Source organism: Podarcis vaucheri (assembly GCF_965113315.1).
Source record: "Podarcis vaucheri genome assembly, chromosome: 1".
In the NCBI taxonomy this organism is placed as follows: domain Eukaryota; kingdom Metazoa; phylum Chordata; class Lepidosauria; order Squamata; family Lacertidae; genus Podarcis; species Podarcis vaucheri.
In genome coordinates this window covers 78,420,221-78,432,897 of record NC_138759.1, presented here as the reverse complement: position 1 = coordinate 78,432,897, position 12,677 = coordinate 78,420,221, and the positions used below count along the sequence as shown (strand labels likewise).

General features: G+C 43.1%; 1 protein-coding gene across 1 annotated transcript in view; it reads left to right on the top strand.

The window, feature by feature from the left end:
* The window catches only part of MUC2 (mucin 2, oligomeric mucus/gel-forming), a 61,896-nt gene that overhangs the window by 45,288 nt on the left and 3,931 nt on the right, over positions 1-12,677 (top strand). The window contains exons 38-48 of the mRNA XM_082196131.1: positions 434-617; positions 957-1,152; positions 2,133-2,311; positions 3,439-3,508; positions 4,553-4,653; positions 5,657-5,688; positions 6,657-6,834; positions 7,970-8,074; positions 8,459-8,499; positions 9,588-9,710; positions 11,778-11,876. Of these exons, the coding sequence (XP_082052257.1) occupies positions 434-617; positions 957-1,152; positions 2,133-2,311; positions 3,439-3,508; positions 4,553-4,653; positions 5,657-5,688; positions 6,657-6,834; positions 7,970-8,074; positions 8,459-8,499; positions 9,588-9,710; positions 11,778-11,876 (1,308 nt within the window). The remainder of the gene's footprint in view (positions 1-433; positions 618-956; positions 1,153-2,132; positions 2,312-3,438; positions 3,509-4,552; positions 4,654-5,656; positions 5,689-6,656; positions 6,835-7,969; positions 8,075-8,458; positions 8,500-9,587; positions 9,711-11,777; positions 11,877-12,677) is intronic.

The window sequence follows — 12,677 nt, the reverse complement described above, 5'->3', positions numbered from 1 at the left end:
TTTGCCAACAATAAGTGATTTGGCTTCTTAACACAGCCTAGGATCCAGTTGTGCCTATTTGTCAGCAAAATGGCCTATCCATCAGGAGGGGAGTTTTGAAGAGGCTATGGGGAGGAGAGAATAATAGAATCATAGAGTTGGAAGGGACCCAAGGGAAGGAAATGTTCTATTGTGCAAGCGAAGTCCACCCACACAATGTTAGATTTCATCCAACAGATAGATAGATGATAGATAGGTAGACAGACAGACAGACAGACAGACAGACAGACAGATATAGATTTATATGCTTAAAAGCCAACCAGCAAATTGACTAAAACAATTCCTTGTTCCTTTTCTCTGGTATGCCATAGTCCTGCATTTGAAAATGCTGTTTGAAAAGATACCATTTTTTATTCTAACTATTTTACATCCTTTCCCACTCTTTGGATATTAGGTACTCGTAAATGGGAATGTTGTGAATTTACCTTACACAAAATATGGTGTGAAAATTCATCAGTTAGGTATGAATTACATGGTGGTAATTCCTGAATTGAAGATAAATATAACCTTCAACGGCATATCTTTCACTATTCGGATGCCCTATGAACTATTTGGCAACAACACCCAGGGCCAGTGTGGTAAGGATTATTTTGTTTTTTCTTCTAAAATGATACACTGAAAAGCAAATAATAAGAACAATATCAGAAATATAAAGGTGAACCATTATGGGAATACATTAACAAAACTAATTTAAACAGTAATAGTAATATATTGTGTGTAAGCAGCTTTTTACTATTAATGAAAATTGTTTTCAAAAACACACACCTAATGAAACTTAGAAAGTTCTGTGCTATAAGTTCTGTGAATTCATCTTCAGACCTTGTATTATTAGTATTGATAAAAATAATAATTAGTAACATAATGGAAACCAAATGATGTACAGCTGCCTGAACTCCTCTGCTTTATGTCAATTTTAGGTACATGCACCAATAATACAGCAGACGACTGTCGGCTGCGCAATGGAGAACTTGCAGAAAACTGTGTACAGATGGCAGATGACTGGTTTGTTACTGATGACTCCAAACCCCATTGCCCCAGATTGCCCCCGATTCAGGAACCAACAAACCGCCCGCCCTGCGAACCATCTCCGCTCTGTAAACTTTTACTTGAGGGGTAAATGTGCTCTTACCAATTTTCACTTTGGGATTTGTATCTGTTTAGTTTGGTGTTTGGTCTTCATTGCTTAAAAGTTTGGCTTCTTTCTTTCTTTCTTACACTTGCCTGCTCTTCAGAGTGATTTTGTTTTAGAAATTCATCCTATATCTGCATGGATTTTTCTGGGGTAATGGAGTCACTAAAAACTAATGGTTGTTTTCCTGTTTTTAATCCGGTTGCACAAGTACAACTTTTGGATTCTGATATGCTTTTTTAAAAAAACAAAACAAAACATTTTGAGCACTTTTATTCTTTTTAAATTCTTTTTGTGCTGAAAGTACTTCACAGTGTTTTATCTTTATAATGGATTTGTTTCCCACAAATGCACCCCTGCATCCCCTTCATTACACTGAAGCTCCCTGCCCTCTCTTATCATAGTGTTGACAAATGACAATTTGCATTCTATTTGCCCATAGAGAATGTACCCCTGGTCTATTATATATTTCTTACAGATCATCTGCTTCATTATGCTCTACATTGGCCAAAGATATCCTCTGATAGGGTACTTCTGGGGGTTCATCAAGCCCCTGGGGTTTGGTTGGCCTTCACTCAGGGCTGAGCCTTTAGTGTGGCAGGTCCTGCACTGTGGAAGTCCCTACCAGCAGAGGCTTCGCAGGAACCATCCCTCTCTTATTTCAGACATCTTTTTTTAAAATGGCCTTTGCAAGATAAATTTTCTCTTTCTACCCAGCCAGTATTGATTGATTTTTCTAATTTTGTTTTCTGTGGACACTGTTGTCGGTTTTATTTTTATATTTTATATAGCACCTTGTTAGACTTTTATGATGTTGATTATAAATGCATACATAAGTAAAAGTGTGTGTGTGTGTGTGTGTGTGTGTGTGTGTAATGATGCATTTGTAGAATGAACAGGTTCCTTGATGAGATAAGCATGGGTCATCAGTACCTAATACTGTTTTTATTCTTCCTGCATCTAGTGAATTCAAGAAATGTCATGATGCTGTTGATTATGAAAACTTCTATGCAGCCTGCGTGTTTGATAACTGCAGGATTCCCGACCGTGGCATGGAATGTGCAAGTCTTCAGATCTATGCATTTACCTGTGCTGACCAAGGTGTCTGCATTGATTGGAGAGGGCTTACCAATGGCACATGTAGTAAGTGCATATTTCTTAAATTCATCTGGAACTATTTGGGACAACTGTAGAGCTGAGATGGGGAACCTGTCGCTCTCCAGATTTTGTTAGACTATTAATTCTCATTAGCCCCAGCCAGCATAGGCACTGATCAGGATTATGGATGTTATAGTATAACAGCATCTGCAGAGCCACAAGTTCCCCATCCCTGTTGTAGAGTTACTGGGTATGCCTTCACAAAAGCCCACTAGCACTCTCCCATGAGTGTCTTAACTCAAGACCCATACTGTGGGTGAAGTGAAGGGATGATGTTTAGGGTTTTGCCCATCTGATTCCCCTGTGTGGACTGTACAGTCCATGGTTCTCCATAGCTTCTGTAGGGTATGAATTCACATGAATGCATCCAAACATTTGCACACATGCATTCTGTTATTTAAGTTATTTTTTAGATCTAGTCGCAGATCCAGTTTCCCAAAAGCTTACTGAAATACTTTTATGAACCCTGCTAATAGTTGGATATCTCAGATTCTAATAGAAAATGCAACTCTGAAAATATATTTTTCTTTTTGATGTTTTTGTTTAAAAACAGTTATCCAACAGTTTTAAAGTGCTATCACTTAGACAGAGATTTTATTTCATTGAGCTTAAAATGCCCCGGGCAAAAGCAAGTAGGAAGCTAGCACCTAATGAGTAGCTGATGAATGAGCGGGAAGGATGGAGATAGGCCACCATTCTCCATTCTCTCTCTTCTTTTTGTTGCCAGTTCATGATGGCACCTTATGGTGGGCTGTGCCAGGATGGACATCTATGTTTTCTCCGCATGCAAGTAGCCTATGTTACTTAGGTTATTGAGTGTGCCCAGATAAGGAAGGCACCATTAGATACTATCACTGACCAATAAGAGAGAAGAAGGTACAGAGATGAGAAAGTATACACTAATCAGTTTATCCCACCTTCTGTGTTCCTCACTCAGTAGTTTCCTGCTTTGTTTGTTGGGAGAGCCCATATCCTGCCTTTGTTTTTTTGTTCTCGGTTTAGAAATGCATACAAGTTAAAATAGGCTGTTCTCTTTCAGGAAAAAATCATCATGGTTAATATTGCTGATCCTTCTGCTTCATTAATTTTTCCCTTTTTAAAAAAAAATCTAGGCGTCAGCTGCCCATCTAACAGAGTTTACAAAGCATGTGGTCCTGCTCAAGAGGAGACTTGCAAATCAGGGTAATTACTTTCCCACCAGCCCAATCTCAGTACCGTCTGTCTGCATGAACTGATGTGATGAGCTCTTTGGTACTATCACTTAGTATAATATATGTGTATTGTATATAATGAAGTAGAGTTCCTATCCTTGGTTTCATAGTCCACAACACCTTAAAATCCCCCAAACATCACTGTCTGGCCTAGAAATTCCACACTCATAGTGCATGCCAATCAGTGTGCAGTTCACACATACACTTGGCAAGGGTGGTAGAGGGAGCACCCAAGCCATATATGCCATACTTGTGATGTTGGTGCTGCAATATGCATACAGTTCTACAACCTTATTCCCAATTTGTTTGATATTTCACTCTCCATTTCAGTAGGAAGCTCACATTAATCAGGCCTGTTCAAATATTATCTCACTGTATGAGAATACAGTCTGCATTTGGATGTGGACGAACACTAACCAGTTCTTCACAACACATTTACTCAGCATTTGGTGACTCTCAGGTCAATGTGCAAAGGACCTCTCTTGGAATGCATTCTGTTCATATACCCATTAACCATGGTCTTTTGTTGCTCTGGATTATTTCATGCATAAGAGATGGTGCAAGGCATGCAACTCGGTCCTTACCTGAGTTAATCTGTAGTAACTCCACAAATTTTACTGGCTGGATTATGTATGATTTTTTGTTACCTGAAAGGCAGTGGAATTCTCTGCCTACTTCCCCTGAACCCACCCTGTCATCCTTGCACAGACCCCTATAAATATATGTTGTTTCCATCACGCAACACAAAAAAAATTGACCTCCACATGTGGTCTCTAGAATGCAGTGCAATATTGACACAATAATCCAGAACATCCCCCAAATCAGAACAGTTATTTTCTCCACTCGTACATCAGCAAGTTGTGGCTTCAGCTATATACCTGTATATCTACAGATAAAGGGATATTGATATATATGTCATAGATTTATCATTTGAAATGTCATTGGCTTAAATTATAAATTTCTGTTATGCTGTATGAGAAGAATCCTGACTTTTTGAACTGTTTATCTATTGTAGCTTAATAGGAGTCAACCAAACCCAACAAATTGAAGGCTGCTTCTGCCCTGAAGGGACAACACTTTATGATGCTGGTGTGGATGTTTGTGTGAAAACCTGTGGTGAGTTTTCATTCTGATTCTTCTTTCCCCCAGGAATTTAGGCTACAATTCTATGACTCCTGGAAGGGTATTGCATGGGCCATAGGATTTTTTGCATCTCCTTCTCTGTGGGTGGAGAGTAAAATCCATGGGTGGAGAAGGACGTCTGAGCCTCCTCACTGCAGCTGTAGAGACCTCTACAGATGTCCCTCTTTTGCTGATTGGCATAGGAGGGGAAACTGGCCTCTGTCCCTATTTCCTTCCCTCCCTCCTCTGATGTCCTCTAGTGTCTCTGCCTCTCAGAGGCTTCTGTGGCTGTTTGTTGCAGCAGCCCTGGCTACAAGCTCCCCAGGCAAATGGTGCCTCTGGGGCTGGCCAAGCGTTGCTGGTTGCCAGGAGCTGAGGCGGCCTCAGAGTATGCAAGGAAGTGGGCTAGGGAGCCCAGCCAGCTAGCCCACCAGCCCTTGCTGTTAGGAATGGACAGACAAGTGGGAAGCCCGGCAGGCAGGCACTGCATTGGCCTTTTTTGTGCTTGCTGTGTGCAAGGCCTGTCTGGGAGCTGAGTGCCCAGTGCTGAAGGGGAGCCTTTCTGCCATGCAGGCCTGGCAGTGCCTGCTGCTGCCGGTAAGTTGCTGGCCTCACATTCAACTTTGGCCAGTCTCTGCTGGGCCACTAAGTCTGGGGGCATGGTCTTCCCAGGCCCCTGTGGAGCAGTGTGAGGAGGCACCTCTCTTTGGAGTGGGAAGGGGGCAGCTCAGAGACCAGGGGTGGCAGCTGCAGTTGCCCAGAGGACTCCCAAGGAGAAGGGAGAGTAGAGAAGGCTGAGGGAACACTCCACAAGGGAGGATATTAGAAAAAGCATAAGAGGCTGCCAGCACTGTAGGCAACGGGTGAAATAACTGGGCTCCTGAGCCCCACAGAGGTGCCATAGAAAGAATGTAATTGGTCATGGACTCAAAAAGGTTGAAAACCTCTGGCCTAATGAACTTATTAGTAATGGATATTTTCTTTATTCTGCCTGCAGGATGTGTTGGGCCAGATAATATACCAAGGAAGGTAAGATGCAAGTCTGTTTGTTTTGTGTTCCTTTTTTGCTGAATTGTAAGTATTCAGTTGTAAGTTTGCTTTACTTTGGGGAAAGGAAGTGCAAAATCCCAACAACTTTGTTTTCTATTGCTCTTTCAACTATTTGGAGATAATCTCATCAAGGGATCCATCATGATAAACAGTTTTTGGAATGTAGCAGAATTAGGATTGTAATAAAATGACCTACCAAAATTAGCTCCCTTCTGCTATTTTCCAAAATATATGTGAGTTATTTGGTTATTTAAAAAGTTCATAGCCTGCCCATCCTTGGTAACAATACTAGAATGGATTGTAGCAAAAACAAACAAACACCAAAAAAGCCCCCACAAAAACAAAGCAAAGCAGAATAACCATAAATAAAACGAGTTTGATTTTCACTTGATGTTATAGGACATCAGACAATTTAACCTTCAAGCCACAGATGCAAGGGAAGGTTTTTCCTCTGCACCCATGACTGGAAGTGCAAAGAAATGATCTTTATTTGCAGTCACAGCTTATAACAGGTGCTCCTTGATTTTGGTTCCCTTTTCTGTTGCTGAACAAAAAATGTGCCAAATTTTAAAAGTGCCTATTTCAAGCCAGGACTTGTAAGGAGGATCCTTGATTTGCACCTCAAGCCTTGGCTGAAAAGAAAGAAATGGGAGTGCTCTTAGAGTTACCCCAATTCTTCCTTTTGACTTTGGTGCTATAGCTATGATGTCAAGTGATGAACAGGTGGGTGTGTTTATACCCCAATGGCCTCATGGTGGGTCTAATTAAGTGCACAGACTGAAGGTTCCCCACTGCTTCTGTCAGGAGAAGGCATTCACCCAGAAGGTGCTGCCCAGAAGAAGTTAAAGCAGACATTCCACAAACCTCATGGACAGAAATTTTTTATTACTGTTTGTACCCTGTAGGCATTCACAAACTTAATGTGTTTTACCTTTCTTGAATGATAGTTTGGGGAGGAGTTTGAGTTTGACTGCAAGAAGTGCAGTTGCCTGGAAGGAGGCAGCGGTATTACCTGTGAGCCCCTCAAATGTCCATCAGATGATGATGTCAGCTGTGAAGGAGATGGATTCTACACGATCACTGAAGTCAATCCTGATAACAAATGCTGCTCTAAAACCACTTGTGGTAAGTCCATCTTGGTAGCCCTTTGCAATTCAAATACCTGCTTTGGAGCAACCAATGGTCAATGGTAGAGCAAATACATGAGGTTGCATTCAGCATAGTGCTAAGGTGAAGGTTCCGTCAGTGCAAGGATTCCTCCTTGTGCACCAGAGTGTTCACCCCCTTCCTGTCCCTTGTGTGCCCCCTAAATTTGCCCGGGAGCTTCTCCAAGGTGTTTTGGAACAGCTTTGGGGATGATATGGGACATGCACAGGGAGAGGAGAAAGGGGAAATCCCCTAGTGCTAATCATTGCCTTAGCACAAAAGGTTTAATACAGCCCATGGTGTGTATAGGGCTATAGGTTCACTTCCCAGTGCTAGCAATTTTCAGACAGCAGAGGTACAGCAGACTAGAAAGTCCCTGTAAGTTCATTGGTCTGTTTCGGCGATTAGTTGTTGTTATGCTATTTTGTTTTTTGAGGGGGGGGGGGAGCCAACAAGCATTTTCCAGCAGTAGCAGTTGCTGGTGTGGGCAGGGCAGGGCAGCATTGCTCACCTGGCTTTGCAATGCCTCGTGGTTACTGCTCCTTACAAGGGGGAGAAGGGGCAAAGCAGCAGAGAGCTCAGTACAATTAAAGGCACAGCAATAGGAGTGGTGGATTGGCCCCACCTGCCAGAGAATTAAGAACTGAATACAGTGGTGCCCCGCAAGACGAATGCCTCGCAAGACGGAAAACCCGCTAGACGAAAGGGTTTTCCGTTTTTGAGCTGCTTCGCAAGACGATTTTCCCTATGGGCTTGCTTTGTAAGACGAAAACGTCTTGCAAGTCTTGCGATTTTTTTTTGCTCCCCCCCTTTTTCTAAGCCGCTAATAGCCTTTTAGCCGCTAATCCGCTAAGCCTTTAATAGCCGCTAAACCGCTAATAGCGCTAATCCGCTAATAGGGTTGCTTCGCAAGACGAAAAAACTGCTAGACGAAGAGACTCGCGGAACGGATTAATTTCGTCTTGCGAGGCACCACTGTAAAAACTTTCAATTACAGTTTCCCCAACTATAGGAGAACTCCTGGTTAATTCACTGTTCAGTACTCCTGGTTGAACCCAGTTTAAGGAATTTCCCCATGTTTCTGCAGTATCATTTTGCCCTTTCTTCTTTACAGTATGCAATGCCACTGACTGCACAACAGAGCCTCCTAAATGTCAGCCAGGGTATGAGTTAGTTTCTGAAGTTCCTGAAGGCCACTGCTGTCCTGATCACCGATGTGGTAAGTCTGTTTTAACAAATTATGAAAGGATAAGCATGACACATCGCATTCTGGTCCTAAGCGTGCTTAGAAGTGAATCTGGCTGTTGTCAGTGGAATTTGCTTCCCAGTTGTATCCTTAGCTTACAGTCTAATGAAGCAGTAGCCAACCTGGTGCCTTCCAGAGGTCGCAGGACCACAGCTCCTACCATCCCTGACCACTGGCTGTGCTGGCTTAGGGCTGATGGGAGTTGTAGTCCAACAACATCTGGGGAGCCACATGCTTGCCATCCCTGCTGGTGAAGGAAGCATGGTGGGGAGCTATATAACAGTGAGTACATTTAAAAAAAAAAATCCAGTGGCTTAATATAGAATATTTTACATGTTGCCTTTTTTTTTTTTGTAGAGCCCAAAAACGTTTGTGTGGCTAACGGTAATGAATACACGGTAAGATTTCCTTTTCTTCCTTACTCTGCTAACAAAAGTTTCATGAAGTGATTTGTCTATTTGTCCATTTTTGGAGCCCAGTTGCACATCCAATTTTCTAAAGAAAGGACATCATTCCAAAACACTTAATAACACATTTCTATGTACATCTACTCAAGAGTAAGTCAGACTTGAGTTCAACAGGGTTTGCTCACAGGAAAATATGGCTGCCTTAGGCTGCAGTTACAAGGAACTAGCCCCATTGAACAGAGTGGGACTTTCTTCTGAGTAGACAGTAGCATAGGATTATACAGTCATACTTTGGATCCTGAACGCCTTGCGACTCGAACATTTTGGCTCCCAAATGCCACAAACCTGGAAGTGGGTGTTCCGTTTTGCGAATGTTCTTTGGAACCCGAACGCCCAACGCGGCTTCCGCAGCTTCCGACTGAGTGCAGGAAGCTCCTGCAGCCAATCAGGAGCTGCGCCTTGGTTGTCGAACATTTTCGGAAGTTGAATGGACTTCCAGAATGGATTCTGTTTGGCAACCAAGGTGCGACTGTACTGTGAAATCAGTAGCAGTGTATGAAGTGGGTGGAACAGCAGAAGTAGCCTTCCACTGGCAGCACTGCTGTTCACAGAACAGGGCAAGATGAGGGGCTGGTGAGATTGAAGTGGGACTCTGGGTTGGTAGCAGTGGTGCTTCAAATCCTCATGTACCTGTGGAACACAGATGTTGCCAAATCCAGAGCTCCCCCAGGCTTGCCACTTTCTCTCACTGCCCCATCTGCATCTGGGAGAATGAAGTGCCTCCACCACTGGGAGGTCAGTGCTGCTGATCCATACCCAGCCGCACCCCCCACACTTTGCTGGTAACGATCCAATGGACAAGAGTGTGAATTGAGCAAGGATAGATATTCAAGAGGGAATTAGCAAGAGATGGAGACAAATTAAAATTAAATTAAATCTAAAGCAACTACTGCCACTGGGGCATTCTCATGTTATTCCATTATTATTATTTTGTCAGTCGTTTTGTACTAAAGTAATATAAACAGGTCTGTTTCATGCTTTGCTTTGCTTATAGTTTATCTCTTGCTCCCCTATTCCAGCCTGGCTCTCAGATCTTAGGAGATAAGTGCCAGAAATGTGTCTGCACAGAGAAAAAAGACAACAGTACTTTGCTGAATTTGATCAGTTGCAGCTACATCCCATGCCCAACGACGTGTGAACAAGTAAGCACCATCCACTTTAAGAACAAAACCGAAAACCAGTTGCTATGATTATTATTACCTAGATCTCCTGGTTTCAGACCTGGGCTTGGGACTGAATCAGCTTTGGTTGCCCTGATAGGAAAGAGATGGGGGAGTGCAACCCTGCTGCTCTTTCTTGATCTCTCAGCAGCTTCTGATACCACTGACTATGTTATCCTGATGGGTCAGGTCTGTGGGGGCACTGTTTTACAGTGGTCTTACTTGCAGGGTTGTATCTAGAAAGTGGCACAGGGAGACTGCTCCTTGGGCCCATAACAGTCCCACAGCGCACTATTTGGCCCCCAGTGCTATTTAACATCTATATGCAACCATTAGAAGTAGTCATTGGGAGTTTTGTGGCAAGGTGTCCTCAGGATGCTGTGGATACCCAGCCCTAAAAAGGTAAAGGTACCCCTGCCCGTACGGGCCAGTCTTGACAGACTCTAGGGTTGTGTGCCCATCTCACTTAAGAGGCCGGGGGCCAGCGCTGTCCGGAGACACTTCCGGGTCACGTGGCCAGCGTGACAAAGCTGCATCTGGCGAGCCAGCGCAGCACACGGAAACGCCGTTTACCTTCCCGCCAGTAAGCGGTCCCTATTTATCTACTTGCACCCGGGGGTGCTTTCAAACTGCTAGGTTGGCAGGCGCTGGGACCAAGCGACAGGAGCGCACCCCGCCGCGGGGATTCGAACCGCCGACCTTTCGATCAGCAAGCCCTAGGCGCTGAGGCTTTTACCCACAGCGCCACCCGCGTCCCGCCACCCAGCCCTAGTTCTCCATTATATTTTATTCAGGAGAGGCTGTGAAAGACCGGGACCAAGTACCTGGATGCATTGGTAGACTGGATGAGGGCAGCCCTGGGAAGACAGAGGTCTTGTGGGTGGGGTGGTTCTCAGATCCAGGAGATAGACCAGTTGCCTGTCCTGGATGGGCTAACACTCCCTCTGAAGAAGCAGATACATAGTTTAGAGGTATTCCTTGAACTATCATTGTCACTCAGGTGGCCTGTATGGCTAGGAGTGCCTTTTATCCAGTTCCCTTCTACTGGCATGCAACTGGATAGGTATAACTTACCCACTGTAGTCTGTGCGTTGGTAAATCCCAAGACTGAATTATTGTAACACACTCTGTGTGAGGCTGCCCTTGCATCTATTGTATGTTTTAAATTTTAAATTATATATATTATATGCTTCATTGTTGTAAGCCACCTTGAGACCACATGGTGAAAAAGCAGCATATAAATAAATATAAAGGTTGATGGAACAATGTGAAGTGAAGTGGGTCTGATCAGGATGACTCAGGCCTCCTTTATACAACTTCTTTGTACATACCTGTTGAAGTTGGTATGGGTTAACATGTTCAGGGATAGGTTTCCCATCCATACCCTTTTGTGTGAAGCAAGGGTTAAGATCTACCTCTGACAGAGGGCTTCATCTTTCTTTTGTATTCTTTTACTTTTTCCTCTCTTTCTCTCCCCCACACCCACTTTAAAGTTATTCCCTTTTTTCATTTTCATTTAGATTCATCTGTTTTTTTTCCTTTCTATGCTGAAAAGTTTCAATAATAATAACATTTCAAAAAAGTGGTAGCCCTTCCCAGGTATTTTCCCTCCATCACATGAGGTGGGGGGGGGGGAGAGCAGAGGTGTGCCCTCCCTAGCCCCAACCCCTCACTCACATCACCATCACCGCTCCCACATTCTTCCATGTGCTGAAGCTGAATTTCTGGAGCAGGGAGCCTTTTCGTGGTTTGAAACCTTGATCTTCCATTATTCATCTCAAAGTGGTTATATACGCCAGCACATGTAGGATCCATAGCAGTTGTCATTATCTGAACTGGCCCATAAACATTGTCATTTTGTAGATCTATAGGCTGGATTTTACATATCTGTAGGTGGGGCATTGGATTTTTTTGTAGGGGGAGGATAGGATGGAGTATGCAAGAGTGGTATAGTTGGCTGGGTGACTAAGAAGCCTGAGCAGGAGCGCCGCACATGGCAAAGCTTTGTTGCAGATCCCATATCATAATTGTGCATCTCTTTCTCCCTAGGGACATACTCTTATTCATCAGGACGGTGAATGTTGTGGGGTGTGTGTGCAGACAAGCTGTGTTATACGAACACCTCAGAATGATGTTTTCATCTTAAGAGTAAGTGTTTTGTGTTTTAAAGAGTCCTCAAATAGTAATGATTTTCTTGTAATTCTGAACTTCTGATGCAGGAGAAAAAGTAACTAGCATTCAGAGAAAGAGACTGGCTGCAAACGTCAAAATTTATAAATAAATCCCACATACCCTTATGGCACCCAAGTATCTGTGTGAGATCCTAGTGATGTGCATTAGTTTTAAAAATAAATGAAAAAAGAATCAAATGCATTTCCATTTATTTTATATTTGCTTTGTGGGTACATTCATTTTTATTTTGAAATTATCATTTTTCAAATTTGACATGTCCAATCAGCATGAACAATGGCAGTGATGGTGCCTTTGAGAGAGCAGTACGCTGCTTGCAAATGTTAGTGGCTGTGTGACAGCAAAGTTATAGGCAGGCAAAAACAAAAGGAGATCACCCAAAGTTGCAGGGAGTTAATTGCTACCTCTTTCTTAACTGCCTCTGCAACGAATATCCTTTGTCCAAACTGAAATTTGGCAAAGCAACCACCCCAAGAGGGTAGTAAAAATTCTGCAGATTTCATGCCATTTGGATGGAAAGCATCAGGCTACAGGCAGCAAAAGTTCAGGCATGTCTTCACCAAGAGCAACAGGAAAATAAAAACAAATAAAATTAAAATCCGAAAAATGTTGGCTTTTGAAAATGATGGAGTCCATGGAACTGGCAAGATTAACAGCAAAGAATAGAGATCAAAATGACAAAAAGTATTTAAAGAACTACTATAGTGAGAAGAAAATACGAGCAGGAGTTGAAATATGAGCAACAGTGGGAATTACCGG